Genomic DNA, 16,921 nt, shown 5'->3' on the forward strand with positions numbered 1-16,921 from the left:
CACTACTTTTACACAGTTTTACGATCTCTTATTAATTCTCTTTATTTTTAATTGCTTTAGGGTGGCCTTTAAAGTACTTTATTAGTGGCAGTAAGCCTTTAAAAAGGTGCTATATACAGAATAGTAATAGTTACTCATCATTAAGCAGACAATATAGGGAACTGATGTGACATGTGTGCCTATTTATCCACTGGAAGAACGAAAACGTACCAACAAAGCCTAGATTGGTTATTCTATAGAGTTTATTCTAGATACACTCTCATATCCTCACTTGGGTGTTTCACCACAGTCTGTTAATGCACATGCTGCGCTACAGATCTCTATGTATCTATATTAGATCTCTTGCAGCTCTGTCTTATCTTTTTCCACCTTATTCATCCTTTGAGGAGCTCTATGAAAAATTCATACTTGGGGATGGTGAACTGCCCACTCCTATTTAAAAGAAATCATTCACTTCCACATCTGTTGGTATATTCAGACTACCTCTTAAGATCTGAATCTGCACTTTACAAAGAGGAGGGAAAAGCTCCATCAGTGGTGGAATAAAGGTCCAAGTAGGGGATTCATTCATATGCCAGTTAGGCAGCAGACTGTGAACATCAATACATTAAACACCTTTGGATGCTAATTTTACTTTTGCCATTAGCAGAAAACAATATCCCTGTTTCTGTTATTCTATCCACCTGGTTTTTCTCATTTTCACAGGTGCTTGAACATTCAGAATTGTTATTATTGATTTATTTCATTCCCTGAACTTTAAATGTGGTGTAACGTCCAAAAATGTACAAAAACTTACAATCAGCAAGATACACCAGCAGCAAGGGTCACCAAGTCCTACAAATACATTAAGTACATACACACATATGCTTACAACCACATGCACAATGCCACTGGGTTAAATAAACACTTAGCTGCTCCATCTGACCACAGGTCAATACTGGCGGTGTGGCTTGCCTTGTCACTGGCTCAGCTGCACTCTTTAATTACACACCCATTGATTGGCCAGAATGTCGATAAGGCATTTAAGCAGCTTAATCCTCGTTGTATTAACATGAGAAATATGCGCATAGTTTATGTATTAATTCTCAGCCTGAGGTGGAGCGCTTGTATTTGTTGCCTCTTGCATTCCAACCTCGCTGCCTGGGGTTTTCATGAAATGTCAATAGAAAGAGGAGAAATTGATCGATTTGACTGCTGGTGGCAGGGGAAGGAGAGGAGGAAGTGGTGGTGGTGGGGTGGCTGCTGAAGTTACTTTCTGTTTTGCTGAACTGGTGCCAAACTGCTATCTGTTCTCTTGTTCTATGCCAACAAATCCATCAAGAAGGGTGAGACATCTCTTAAAGTTAAATTAGAGCTGAGTGAAAAAGCAATTTTCAATTCTGCACTGTTAAGTCAGTCCATTCATGCATAGATGCTCCCCGTATCCCTGTTCACCTCGCCCCATCTCCAACCCCTCTGCATCTATACAGTAGATGAGAGCTGTTGCTCAGGGAGTCACTCCATCACCTCTGTGGCGACCTCCAAGGCTCCAGCCCATGAATGGTAAGCACCATCGGGTGGAGCCGCTACCGACCGAGGCGAGCAGGGCACGGGACGGACAAGGAGCACAGGGCCACCACTCACCATGCCCAGGACAGACAGAGCAGAGAGAACAAAGCACTTGCTTTACAGCTGACTGACAGCAGGTTAATTGACTGAACCCTCCGCAGTGCTGCTCACCAGAGAGCGTTTCTCCCTCCAGAGGCATCTCAATTCACTGTCTAAGATAAAGACATTCAAACTGATCTGTGGCAAGCAGATGCTCATGGTAATGCACTGGGACTGATGACATAATAGTCCTGTATAATATTAAAAGGCTGTATTCGCTAGGGTATTTGTGCTAGATTCAGATGCAGAGAATCAGTTGCTTGTCCCAACAACAAAAATCCTGTTGTACATATCCTATTTGTCCACTTTTAGATGTTATTTTATCTGAAAAGAAACATTTGTGAACTTGCAAACTGCAGAAAAAAAACATCAGGTCTTCATTTTAAATATTAGTAGTTTAAAAATATGACACCAGATATGTCAGGCTGAATGTTGGGAACTGTAGGCACTGACTGTACCATCTGACTTTATGGTGTCGCAAAATTAATGATATTACTACTGTAACTATACTGCCACTATACATAAAGATTTTTCACTCTAGGGACAGCAAAGTTGGTCTCGTTTTTATTGTTCTTGTCACTTTGGTTGAGACTGAAATTTAGCAATAAATATTAGATCTTTCATTCATGGTCCCCAGAGGATGAAGCCACCTGTCTTTGGTTATTCCCCGACTCTTCCTCTCGCACCACCAGCAGTTTGTTGTTTTTTAGTGACTCGTCTTGATAATTAATGGTTGGCCATGAAAGATATTCATAGTCCCCATGAGGATGAATCCTAATCACTCCTAATCAATCCTCTGACCTTTTCATCCAGGTTGACATCTGTGGTTGAAATGTCTCAACAGCTTGGGTGAACTGTCATTAAATTTGGTTCAGATATTATCTCCACGTGCAACAAATGATCAAGTCAAGTCAATTTTATTCATATAGACATCACAAATCACACATTTGCCATGTACAACTGACAAAATAGGGCTGTAGTGGCAAAACCCCTGAGAGGACTAAACAGGGCTGGATATAACTGCTTGTGAATTCAGCTTTATTATTTATTCTTTCAAAAGTGCTTTCAGGGCAGTAATTGATTCTAAGTTTCAGTGAATATGTATTTTTTAAATTCAACTTCAGGTGCTGTGTGTCTGCATCTGTGTGTTTATTGATTGTGGTGCAGCAGGAAAAAAAAAAAAAACCCACTGTGTTCATGTTATGCAGCTTTTTCTCCCAACAATGTAGCTTCAAAAGTGTTGCTTTACCTGCTCCAGTTAGCAGCACAGCAGTGCTCCATTAAAGCATCAAAAGGATGTACTTATCTTTTACTGCAACGCAGCCTTTCATACGTTTCCCGGAGGGAAATGGAAAACAGTAGTATTGATAAAAGTAGAACATGAAAGACTTTTCCAGGACTATATCCTGATGCCGGGACTGGCTTTCATTTCAGAGGCTTGGAAACATGTGTTTCATTTAAGATGATGGTGGATGGCGTGATCGTGAGCTGTTTGGGTGTCTCTTGTGATTGTGCCATATATATGTCCTCTATTTATGGCATTACCTAGGAAATGTCTCATCTACCTGCTAGACCTGTGAGTTCAACTCCCAGTCATCATCACACTTCGAAGACAAATAAAGTAAACAACTAAAATATTTATTAACTGAAGAATTTTTTACAGCAAACTCTTATCACGACACAGTCTTCAAGTCAAATGACACTTAACCCTTTGAGTACATTTAGGTTGGCCACTCTGATCTGGAGAAGTAACAATGAACAGACCCGGGGGATTCCTCCGCCATGGTCCTCTACCAAAAACATGAACAAGCACATCAGGATCTAGAAGGTCCAAAACTGCTTCTTTTTTAAAAGTAAGACATTAAAGGAGAAACACAATGGCTTGCTTTTTAGTAGGAACTGAATCAAGAACAACATTGTCATTTTCAACATTAGATTTTTTTTTTTTTTTTTTTTACATGTGTACATAGTTCTATTTTGTCTGGTTCTCATGTAGACACTTTTCAGGTCAGTTCATACAGACGTGAGTTAAACAGAAAAAAAAAAGAGAGAAAAAGATGTGGAGTGAAAAAATGTCCAAGATCTTCGTCTGTTTTACAAAGACACCAGGAACAGACGCCGGCCTAGGCTCATCCTGATTTCCAAAATCCACTTCTGTTGACTCTCAGCTCTCAGCGAGGGTCACTCACTGATCAGAGATCTGTACAAACACACAGGCTAGTCACATCCATAATGTTGTCCTAAAACGATTAAAAGACATTAAACTATGATGGATACTAAAAGGGTTAAGGCAAGAATAGAAAAATAAAGAAATAGTAGAAACAATAGAAATGTTGCTTCTCTGTCATTCCTGACTTGCAACGCTCTGATCCTAAGAAGCTGTAGTGAGAATTATTCACATAGTCTTACTCTCTTTACAGAACCCCTCACTTTACACAGTATTTACAGCAAAACCAAAGAAAAGTAGTCCACTCAAATTAATATGTTATTCATGAACACAATGATAATTAAAAAACTGTATAATTTTATCATATCGTCAGTATGTAAAAACATTTACACACAGACTTGCAAATAGTGTTTTACAGTAGTCATTATATTTCATATCAAATCAATCAACAGAGCAATCTGAAAAACTTATTTTCAGTGATGTTTTGTACAAATGTCCGCTCTCGATTGCTGTGTTAAACTTGATGGGTACACATACCATTTACATCACTTGTTCTTCTTTTGTGTGTACTTTGTGCACAGTTGACATTTTCAGTTTTACAAGAGGCGCTGTGAAAATGGAGCAGAGTACACGGAAAAATGCTCAGGTGAGACACAAACAGATGTGGTGGCAAACAAAGACGACACAAGGACATTGTGACGGGGAGGTCAGAGCGGCGGCACACCTCGCTGCGTGCCGCTGTCCCCTCCAGAGGTGAAACAACCCGCATCACCTCTCCCAAAAGTTTGTCCAAACAACGTGCTCTGAGCACAAAAGGGTAGAAAAAAGTCTTTTCCCGCTGTTTCTGTTCAGGACCAGAAACACGACCACAAACAAGAACTAGTCTGACATTGAATAGAGGAAGGTCAGCAGGAGGGAGAAGGAGGAGACATACTTTCAGCCCTAAAGACCAAGTTCACCCCTAACGCCGGTTACAATTTGAAAAATAATGCATCAACGTTTTTCCTTTATAACTAGTGCAGACTACAGCACTTTCATAGTCTCAATTGCTGTATTGCTCTTAAAACAAGACATGTTTTGCTCCAGACTGTTAGCATACTAATGCACGAGTGCACTAATGACACAACTGCTCTTAGATGAAGTGTATTGATGACAAGATTACTGTTGAGTTCCTCAGCTGGAGGGAATGATCTTAATGTTGAACAAAAACATGCAACAAGTGACTCTACACACGAATCCATGACCTCCATCACTTCCTCCTATCAGATGCCTGTTGCGCTCTCATTGGATACTGTTCAAATTTGTCAAGGTGCTCCAGAGTCAGCTCCACGCCTCTTGTTTTTGGCTAGGAATATGTTGTAGTGAGTGGGATGGCTCACGATAAAGTCTGCCAACTTCATGTCGAGATGGCCGCATGCATGGATTCTATTCCTACTCGAGGGTTTTTGTCTCAGATCTCAAAAATTTGACAGGAAAATCGAAGTAAAAGTCACGTAATCTGCACTAAGCTTTACACTATCAACACTGACTTTAAAGTGGAATACGGCTCCAGATGATTTACTTAATTTCTCATAGAATCTTTGAAAAAATGCCAAATGAAGGTTTCATTTTCACTTTGAAGGATAATCTGAATCTGTGGAAGCTGGAATGGATTCTCCTGAACAAGAAAACTGAGTCCAGACCCCTGCAAATATTCTGATGGTGTGCAGAAGAACCAGAGAGAAAGGAGGTTTAAAGAAGACCTTGATGTTAAAGAAACACTTATCCCTTTACTGAAATGATTTAACTGACCTAAAATTACCTGTCAAGTGGTTTTATGAAGAGCTGTGTAACAAAAGTTTACTGAATAACCATTTCACTTGACCAAAGTGTGCAGCTGGAACATCAGATGTCTGCTGGGGTCAGGGTAGTGATTTCATGGTTGAAGCATCGGTTTTGAGACAATGCTAGAAATTCTCTCTGGTTCCTGCTGGAAAAACAGAGAGTGATGGACACAGGGTGATAAGTACAATCCTTGAGGAAAATGTTAGCCTTCGCAAGACAAGCTTGAGTGTAATGCAGAGGTGTGTGGAGGAGAAGACAGAGCAGGAGACCAGAGCAGCGTCAGAGCTGTGAATCTGTGAACTGTAGCAGGGAAAGCACCAGACGATCCCGCCTTAATAAGCCCGGCTGTCTGTAAATGGGTTCGACACTTGGTGACCTCCTGGCATACTCAAATCCAGGCCAGCGTGACATGGCTTTAATTATCCCCACTCTCTCTCTCTTTCTTTTTTTTGATGTCTCTCTGCCACTCTGTGTTTAAGGTCGGGAGTTGAGGAGTCTTGGGAGACTCTGTTGTGCACCATCATTGAGGCTGAGTGTTAGAGACGTGTTAGAGAGATGTTCTAATTCAGAGCCTGGAGGTGGCTCATGGTTCATTTGAAGGACCTGATGAATGAAGGGTGGGGTATGAACTGCAGCACTTCATACTGTAAGTCTCCATCAACTTCATTTAAAAAACGTGTCCACATCTCTTCCAAAAGGTGAGATACAGCAAGTGTGATAACTGCAAGTGTTTTGACAAAAAAACTTGAGACAGAACTTCTCTCACCTCCACACACCTATCCATGCACTGCCTCAAGTGGGCATGCTTGTCAGATGAGCTGTTGCAGAAAGCTGCAAATATTGTCAGAAGCAATCTGATGATGGCTGGGTCCAGTCCCTGAACTGTCAGCAGTAAGCTGGGGGATGTAGATGCAGAAATGCAGATGGTGTGTTGTAGGTCAATAGATTCATAAATATTCACTTCCTTCCCTAAAATAGCTTTGTTTGAATTTGCTGATTTTTATATCGGGCAGAGACAAATGCAGCACACAGCTGTTTGGAAAAAAAAAAAATCAATGACACAATATCAGATTGTCAACACATATTATGAAATGGCTTGGATCAAAGACAAAGTGGGACATCTCAAAGGTTCGGGAGAGGTGTTTGTCTCAACAGAACGTCAAAAAGTATTTGTTAGACTAACAAGACAAAATCGCTCCCATGAGAGAAGTTGGAGATGGAGCGAACATCATCAGATTTAAAGGTCATTTTTGTAACTTTCCGAGCTGTTATTTCTACATCAAACTACCTCCTGTTTTTAGTGATGTCAAACTTGCATTCTGATATTTTTGCTTCACAGAACATCATATAAAATTTGGGTCACTTCAAGGTGACCGGGTATTAGTACGTCTACATTTAGGAACCGTGAAAGGTTGGAGCTGGAGCACCTCAACCTCAAAACTGATCAGCTGTGAATCCTTTTATCATCCTTATACCACTCAGCTGCTTGTCTCTTCTTCGGGGGTTCAATGCTAAACAGGTCTCCTCAAGACATGTAGTGAAATGGAAACAACACAAAGACATATACACGACACAGTGACTGTGGTGACCATGGCCTCAGTCTCCGCCTGAGCCACACACGCTCACTTGCTCACCCACCCACCCACCCACTCACTGTTAGTCGACAGAGTAACGGCATAAAAGCACAGCCTCAGTCCAGTGTGTGTTTGTATTTTTCTGTGCACACCCTGGCATGCACATGTGTGCGCGTGAGTCTTTTTTAGGAATCCAAGGGGAGAGTCGTCGGTTGGAGGAGGGGGGTGTGGCAGGCCCGCAGTGAGAGCAGGAGAACAGAACAGGAGGAGGAGGAGAGACTAGTTGTTCTGAAGGCAGTCGAGATCCACCGAGCAGCACACATTCCCGTTCTGGGCAGCACGGCGTGAAAAGACAGAAAAGAAGAGATAGAGAGTCATTAACCATTAAAAGCCTCACTGGCTGTTATAGTCAAAATACAGCAGCTTAAACACAGGGACTTATGTTCAAATGATGCCTACAATATCATTAAAAGGTCAAATTACAAAAGAACACACTGGTTTTTTTTTCCACATACCACCAGTGCTATCAAGTCATTCAGTCTCAGGACTGTCTGCTATAGTTTTGGGATATCCGTCTCTCAGATTTATGATGCCACTGCAGTACATTGAGTGTGGATGGAATTTAGGATGTGTGGCTCCGAGCAGTGACAAATTTTAGAAATTGAACAGCAGTATGTCTCTCCACTGACAAGGTCCCAGGTTTCTTGGGGACTTTTAACACACCTCACTGTCACAGTGTCGCACATTTCATTGGAAGTACTCTCTGCTAAAAAATCGTCACTACGAAAAGGGTCTCAGAGGCCAGTACCTTAAACCTTACCCGCGTGGCTCGACAACTCAAAACTACGTTTATGCTTGTCATATGGTTGACCTCACTCCTAAAGGAAAGGACAATAGATAACTGACCATGCTGATGTGGCTTCAACTTTGGCTGACTAGAGAGTCCCATACTAAAAATATATAGCATGTCTCAATAGTATGCCAAAAATACCAGGATGTCCTCGTGCATCTGGTCATATTTTGCAGTGTGCGAGCCAGCATGCTGTCTATTCTGACACACAATCCTCTGCAGCAGAATATACATCACATCAACTGAGCCAGCTAGACAGCACAGCACAGCACAGTGAACTTACGTCATGGGGAGCACCCCAGTAACATAAGTTAGTTGGGTAATGCAGGTACAAAGGTAGTGATTTTAACCCAAACTACAATGAACTCCTAAACCTGACCGAGCAGTTTTCCTGCCTAGATCTAACCAAACTGCGATCATAGGATGCTGAACAATCGGCTCATTCAGTTGTTTAGGCATAAGGATGTGTTGCATTGTATACATAAGCATGCAACAGTGTGTACTTTATAAGGGAAGCTGCAGTACATACTAAAAGTACGAAGACAAAGTATGTGATTTGGACTGCAGCCTGTGTCTTTATCAAGTGATGCACATGGGCTTATATTGTGACTGATAAACCAATCACAGAGCAACAAAGTGACTAATACAAATACAGTAGGTCTGAGCTACTGTACGGCAGCAGCAGCAGCTATAACCACTTGCTGTGACCACAGTGTGAGTGAGCACCCCAGCTGCTGTGGCCGGCTGTGACTCGTGTGTGAGTCCACTGTTTCAGCTCATAACCACGATACAAAATAACCTGACATGTGGCGGTGATGATGGTTTGGGTCCACATATTTGAAGTGCTTCTCTCGGCTAATTTGAATAATTCTGATTGCTAAAAATAAGCACAACTGAGGAACAACAGATTATTTTTACTTAACGTGTGGAAAAGATCTGAGCAAAGTTGACATGTTCCTGACACAGTGATCTGCATATTTTATTCTTTAAGATTGAACGTACGTTACATCATCTGTGACGGATTTTCAGATGTTATTGGATTCATCTCAGAAGGCAGACAGATGCATAACCTCCAACACACATTAAATAAACTCACTATAGCACAGTTTTTCTTCAGTATCAATAGCCTGGAGTGCCTGCCATTATCATTACCTATTGTAGAAGGTTTTATTTCCATGTCTTTTTTGATTATAAAGCAGGTGCTTTCACACACGCTATCATGACTTCCACAAGGTTGTGATGTCACAACAATACAGTCATTTCCCTCAGCCACGCTCCCAGCAAAAATGCAAGGTGGCTGGTGCCTGCTCAAGCCTGTGAGAACTGACCAATCAGAGCACCCTGGACTTTTCTTAAAGAGGGGTGTCTTAAAGTGATGAAGCTGACGTAGATGACTGTCAGCTCTCCCAATGTGTGGAGAAGCAGCGCGTAGCACCGACAGGGAAGCAGAGCATTGTACAGCTAAACGGGGCCAACAGCAAGACCTATTTTAGCCACCTAAAAAAAAGCACACAAAAATATGTATCCGTTTAAGAGTACGCTATATTTTTGACATTTTTGGCACTTTACATTGCTGTCAGACAGCCCTTTCCTATGGCACTGCAGTACCTCAACCATACAATGTCCACAGCTGCGCAGCTGTGCCTGCCCTGCACTGTATTAAGCCGCAGATCAGCTGTTTGGGTCAGCCTTTTCTCAGCAAGAAGGTCCGGGGTTCGAATCCCCCTGGGGCAGGGCCTTTCTGTGCAGAGTTTGCATGTTCTCCCCGTGCATGTGTGGGTTTCCACCGGGTACTCCCCCACCATCAAAACATACACATAGGTTATGGATTGATTCGCCAGTCGGTACCCTTGACCAAAGTCACTGGCTAAGATCAGAAGAGTACCAGTTTCACTATGTTGTATGTGATGTGTGTGCATGATGTGCCAGCAAATAAAGATTCTTCTTCTTCTAGGTGACTCAAATATATCTTGCTGTTGGTACCGTTTACATCAGTACAATGCTCTGCTTCCCTGTCAGTGCTACCTGCCGCTTCTCCACGCAGGGGGAGAGCTGACGGTCATCTACTGCAGGTAATACACTGACACGGGATAAGTACCTCATACAACCCCACATCAAAAGACCCAAACTATCACTTTAAAGAGACAGGCACGACAACGGTGTATTCAGACAGAGGGCAAAAGGAGCTGCTGCAGCAATGGACTATATAAAAAGAATGTGTTTTTTGAACATTAAAGCATGTAAACTGCCAAAATAAAAGTGTGAACCTGAACATGAGTATTATATTGGACCTCTCAAACAGTTCAATTTGTAATTGGTTGTGATTTTTTGATTGAGTGCTAAGTCAGGCATCCTAGGGTTAAATCAAATCTGGATGCTGCACAGTAAAGCATTGTTGTGTTGTTGCTTTGACCTACCTTACACTGGCAGGTGGTACAGGGTGAGTTGGGCATATGCCATGTGTCTCCGCTTAGGCGGACGACGCCTGCGGGGTCCTGGCACGTCTGTCGGATGTCATACGACAGGTTGTCGGCCAGGCAGGGGTCTGTGACGCAGCGCGGGCAACACTCGCCCTCCGCCACCGCTGTGTACTCGCACATCAACACGGGGCAAACCAGAGGCCAGCAGTCCACCTCCCCCTCCTGCAGACACAGAGAGAGATAAAAACAATAATTAAGTCAGCACAAGTGTAAGCGTGTGTGCGCTGCTTTTTGCGTGCGAATCAGCTGATCTGGTGACTGCAGTAACAGCTTACAGGCTGGTTTGTTGCCATGTGTCTAATTACAGAGGTGGGATTCATCTGAGCATCCACACACAGCTGAGCAACTGATCAGGGACATGTATTAAAAAAACACAGCTCTGAGCTTTAAGTTGATGAGGACCTTCTGTGTGTTCTGTGATGGCACCTGTTTCACCACACTGGGGGATTCTAAATGAAGGTCAGCTTTCATTGCTGTTGGCAAAACACATGTGAGTATGTGTATATGTACGTGTTTTCTGCGTACGGACCATGCAGCGGCACTGCTGGCAGCCATACAGCCAGGACGCTCCGCTGCGGTAGAGTGAGCGTCCGCTCTGATCCAGACACTGGCTGCTGGGCCTGTTGTCGCAGCCGGGACAGCAGAACAGATCCTCGTCTGGGTCTCCGCAGTCACAGGGTCTCCTCCGGCAGTACGTCTGCGCGTCCTGCACAACAGAGGTCACAGTGGTCAGCGGGCAAACAGTGTCAAGTCATGATAGCAGCTCTGACATATGAAGCTGACTTGACGTTGCTTCATATTCTGGGCTGTAAAGTACTATTCAGAGTTTCTTTAGCCCTGAATAGATGGGTCAACCTGCGTTCAACAGCTGCTAAAACTGAAAGCTTTCATCTGTATGGTTACAGTGAGGAGTTTAAGGATTCCCTGATGGCATTTCAGAGCCTTTTCATCTCTGAAAGGAGTACAATCCTTGAGAGAACACTCAATGCCTGACATTTCATTGCTATGAAAGTGGTGCAATTACAAATTAATTGAATCAATCGAATTGAAAAAAAAAGAAAGGATTCTGAGACTCCTACCAGACAATTCCAAGACGTTGGGATATAACTAAGGTGCGTATCTGACACCTGTCTCAGATGCCTTTAGGGAGCGCTAGTTAACAATTATGCACACTGGGTCTTTCAGGCAGATCACACAAGGCCAGATACCTACGGAGGGTTTTAATGGATCTTAGCAACAAATCTACATTTTCTAACAGCAATTTATTAGAGCCGTGAACGAAACGAGAACGGCTCAAAAGTTTGGTATACAGAGAAATCTGACATATCCGTGAGCCCCACAAGCCGCCGTGTCCCTGGCTCTCCGTCTGCACCCAGAGCAAACTTTATGGTCCATTTTACTCACCACAGCCAGAACTGTCTGGCCCCGGGACGTGGATGTAATGGAGATGTAAAAATGTTACATAAAATGGCTGTTAGAAAATGTATGGGAGCCATAAAATCATTCCGCATACCATTAAAAGGGCAATACCGAGCCAATGTTTTATCGATGCATATTGTCCTGCTACAGTAGCCACTGAGTCCCAGGGTACCAATACTGGTGGCGTTGGTCTTTATGGTTACAACCCAGGACTTGCTGGGAAATTACTGCCAATTGTACTGTGTTGGCAGGACACACTGTTCGCTTTAATGCCAGGAACAAGCCCAGGCGTGCATGCTAATGCTACACTGTTGTGCTATCCGACAAAACATAAATGAACTTTCTTTTTTCACAACTTCATGATGAATTATTGACTGCAGATTACATTTTCTTTAATTAAAAGGTAGCACAGTTCTGGGATTAGGTTCTGAAGTTAATCTAATTTAAGAGCACTTTTGTCGTTGTAAACTCTAATTTTACTCAATTTCTCCTTTCACTTTCCTGAAAATAAACTATGGCGAGTAATAGAAGATCTTTGCTCTTTAGTTTCCACCTTTGATGTCATGTGGTGGTGAATTTTGACAGACCGTTTCCACTTTCATGTTCAGCATCCCAATCAGTCAGTTTCATGTGTGTTTAACACGAGTCCGTCTACTTTCTGACCCTGATTACCTTCCATTTCTCTCCCCTTCACAAACCACAGTAACATTTTGGCTTCCTCACAGTCACCAGGCCAATGGTTTTCAGCCTTGGTCCCTGAAACCCAGATCAATAGTGGTTTATATTCAGTGAGCATCTAATGTCTGACTCAAAACCCAGCAGGGCAGCGGGTCCTGGAGGCATCCTGAACACCGCCAGCGTCTCACTTGTGCCAGACTTCTGTCAGGCTTCTGTCTCTTTTCTCCACTCCCTTATCTTTGTGCAATGTCTTCTTTGGCTGGCACACCTTTCATCTCTGGATCAAGAAATACCCTTGTCAGTGTATGTAAATGAACACTGACTTTCATTTGATATTTTGTAGAAAAATGCTAGTTTCTCTCATTTGTTAATGGCCGATATATGCTATTCAGAACATCCAGACAGTGCTCTGCATACAGGGATTGAAGAGTGTCTGTCAATGAGTCATAAATGGGCTACAGACATTTTACTCAGGGTACAAAAAATGTCAGCAAAACAACTGTGCTATATTGGAAATGTGGCTGCTGAAGGTTGGACTGCTCGGAGTCGCTCTGCTTCCTACATTTCCATTTCCATTCCAGTCTGAAATGTTGACATTTGATCCGAGACAGACGCTTGACCGAGTCAAGACAGAAGGCGATGCTGCTGAGGGTGTTGTTGTTGTTATTGTTCAGATGGTCATCAATCTCTAAATATGTCACGTGACCTGGAACAAGTTGCCTCCTCCGCAAACCACTGCAGGGTGTCTATAACGGATATCACCAGAAACAGGCTGGTATAGTTAACACATATTCTGACAGAGAAGTGTAAGTAATTTGGATGTATTCACTAAAATATATTGAACTGAAATGTCAAAACTCAACCAGGGTAGTTCATGTGAAAGATGATTATCTATGGAACCGCCGCTCTCAGCTGTCATTTTATTCCAAATAACCCTCTGTGTCTGCCTCACCTTCCCAAAGACAAATCTGATCAATACCTCACTTTCCTGCAGCCACACTGCACAGCCTCCTGAGCACAGACATGAGTTGTTCAGCTGCCACAAATATTTGTCGGAATGTAATGCAGGCTAATCACAAACAGATGGGAGCGCTGAGGTGTTTTTCCTGCAGCTGACCTTGCATGATGCTTAATTTTCTCTCCTGAGTTAGTAATGACCTGAAAAGTCTGGTAAGTTTGTTTCATGACTACCCAAAACAAGTGTGAGCACAGCCTGCTCACCCTGCTGCCGTCTGGCATGTGATACAGAAGTATCTGCTGCTGTACCACCAGACGTCAGAGCAGCTTCTCTCCTCAGGCTGTGACTCCTTAATCCATCCTCCACACCTATTATTAGTTCATACAATTTTTGTTAGTTACTTTGCCAGTAGCAGAAATGGACTATAATTTGCATTCTGTTGTAAGATGATAAATAAATGAACCTAGTACTTTGTTAATCAACTCCAGACAGTCAATTACATGGGCGACAGAGGTGTTGATAAAGACTGACATTAATTTAAGAAGACTTGAGGTCTTTGGCAAAAACATTTTTTACGTTTTGGCCATCAGCTCGACAGTTAGAATGACATTATACACACTAAGTTAATAACTGAGATCTGGGAACGTACCAATATGGCCTAAAGAAAGTCTAAATGGTAAAGAACCATGGGCAGTCATAAAACAGTGGGAGTGAAATTATTACCCACTTCGTCTGCTGTACAAAAACATTACTGTTTATGGACTGTCTTCCTGCTTAAACCTTGACCTATTGTACTGTACTTACAGTTGTATACACACAGTTTTCCTGTGACCATCATGGGTGCACTTACTTGTGAGAGTGGTTTATATGATCGGGCTAAACTGATGGCTTGTCTACAACCTGTCCGTCCTTCTAGCTCCTTGCACTCTGCTGTATTGATACTGCCCTGCTCCTGGATCTCAGCTATTGGTTATTAACGGTAGCAGATGTTACCAAAGCATCTTTGTTCAGACCAGTCTTATCACAACCAATGAATGATGGACAAACTGCAAAGTCATAACAAACCTGAATTAAACTATAATGTGGTTGAAATTGTGTAATCATTTTCCAAAATGAAGCAAGAGGCCCACCCCCGTCTTTGCTGCATTCCCCTTTTCAGAATCTTTCTTCTATTCACTGATGATTTATCCAACTCATCCCATCTCTCTCTCACTTCTAAGTCTTTTCGTGTTCACGTCTGTCTTCTCTTTGTTAGCAATGCCTCTGAGCCACAAGATTGCCAGAATAAATGATGCCAACATGCGTTTCTCGGAAATCACAACTATGTTGAAACTTAACATTTCTTTAGGATCGTATTATATATATAATTTATGTTCTGACAACACTGTGGTTATGGTTTAGTTAGGTTGATGCATAAAAAGCACTTGGTTAGGGCAGGAAAAGGTCATGTTTTGGCTAAAAATACCAGTTTTGGTTGCTGCAAACATGGCTGCTCATGGGTTTTGGTTCAATTTCTGTAAAAAATGGTCTTTAAAGGAATTGATATGGTATTTTAAGTATGTGCTCGATATGAAGCACTGGCGCTTGCACTGGGTTTTGTCCCTCCTTTTTATCTTTCCTCTTTCATCCTCCTGGGTGGACCCCACCCAGAATCTTCTGACTATCAAACACTCATGCTTGTGAAAAACTTGCTGATTTGTATTTTTCTCCTCTGCGGTTAAAGAAAGTTGTCATATCAAAGATGAATTAAAAAATGTTGAATACACATTATATATTTATTCTTTGGTTTTTCCCAGGTATTTTCTTCATCCTAACTATATATTAACAGCTTAGGGCGTACAGAAGGTCATAGAGGAGAGATAGAGCCTCAGATCAAAGCTCTGATGAAAACGCTGGGTTAAGATCCCTCAGCGGTGCAGTGACTTTGTGTGAGTGTGTTCTTTTTCTGTACCTTGCAGGAGCAAATAGCACAGCGGTCAAAGCTGGGTTTCCAGTCCTCCCCATTGCGTCTGATTCCCTCTTCCTGTGGGCAGTCGCCGCTGCAGCCCGGACCAGACGTACACACACAGTCGTAGCCTCCCGGGAGATTCACGCACACGCTGTCGTTCCAGCAGGTGTGTGTCTGCAAACTGCACTCATCGATGTCTGGAAGACAAATAGTGAAACCACAGTAAATGAATTTTTACATGGCAATTGTTGTTTTGGACGGTTATCTATGAATGTGTGCAAGTCTATTATATGTAGTGTCTTTGGTGTAGCATTGAAGCACAAGCTAATCCTTTCCCAACTCCGCACAGAGAAATGTTTACCCTCACTTACTCTGAACTAGATGTGGTGCACATTTACTTTTAATTAAATTTTCTATTTTCTCACATTACTATGGAGCCCCGCAGGTATCGGGGGGGTAACATTTGTAATAATCTGTGTTGTGCACAAATGAGTGTTTCAGCCCTCAAGTCACTTTAATCATTCCTGTAAATGAATAGCAGTTGTTGTAGTGCTGCAAACTTAAATTACAGATTGTTGTGGTCAGTTCGGAAAGAGCACCCGTGGTGTTAGCAGCAGGGTTGCAGCTGTGTTTTATACTGAGGGTTTCTTTAATTTACCGAATCAATTCCCACAATTTAGAAGTTGCAATCCTTCTCTGCACGGTATAACACACATTCTGTTGTGCAATGCGGTACAAAATAAACAGCAGTAAACATATGAGATATGTGGACGTACCGTATATTTTAGGTTTTGGCCGTTAATAATGATCTTGTGCTGTCTTTGTCCTCACATGCGCATATTTTTAGGGATAGCAGATTGTTGTTTTGTCATATTTTTTCCTCTGTTATAATTAATTCAAATCCAACACAAAATGATTTGCATTATAATTCCAGGGAAGAAATCAGGTCATATTTTGCACGTCTTCCCTGTACAGTATATACGAGTAGCACACCTTGCATACATCCTGGCATCAAAGCTTCAGTCACATCAATCACAGCCTATATATTTTCTTAGTGGATTCAGTTCAATCTTCAAAGGAACGAGACATCGGCTCAGTCAGCTTCTGTCTCACTTTTCCTCTCTGCAAACCGGGAGAACCAGCACGAACAGAGACGACAGACGGCATTTTCATCTACTTTTCTTTATCAGCGTGGCGCAGGAAATGGGGTGCCAAAAGTCTGTCCCTCTCTTTATCAAGCCATGACATTTAACACTCTTTATCCTCATAAATGTGAGCTGTTCAGAGAGAAAAAGACCAAAGTCGCTTCGACAGTAGCTCTGCTCTCCCCTGCCAGCACCTGCTGCCTACAGACATCGATCACACCCACGCGACAC

The 16,921-nt window shown here is 42.5% G+C and overlaps 1 protein-coding gene across 2 annotated transcripts in view; it reads right to left on the bottom strand.

Moving 5' to 3' along the window:
- Positions 1-3,264: 3,264 nt before the first annotated feature.
- LOC311259594 (protein kinase C-binding protein NELL1-like) overlaps positions 3,265-16,921 on the bottom strand; it is a 282,733-nt gene continuing 269,076 nt past the window's right edge. For both annotated transcript variants that reach the window (XM_084356830.1, XM_084356829.1), the window contains 4 exons: positions 15,549-15,742; positions 11,072-11,248; positions 10,480-10,704; positions 3,265-7,542 (listed from right to left, as the gene is read on the bottom strand). In XM_084356830.1, the coding sequence (XP_084212956.1) occupies positions 7,492-7,542; positions 10,480-10,704; positions 11,072-11,248; positions 15,549-15,742 (647 nt within the window). In that variant the 3' untranslated portion in view covers positions 3,265-7,491. The remainder of the gene's footprint in view (positions 7,543-10,479; positions 10,705-11,071; positions 11,249-15,548; positions 15,743-16,921) is intronic.

The sequence above is a fragment of the Pagrus pagrus genome (genome assembly GCF_965226575.1).
Source record: "Pagrus pagrus genome assembly, chromosome: 1".
NCBI classification, from domain to species: Eukaryota; Metazoa; Chordata; class Actinopteri; order Spariformes; family Sparidae; genus Pagrus; species Pagrus pagrus.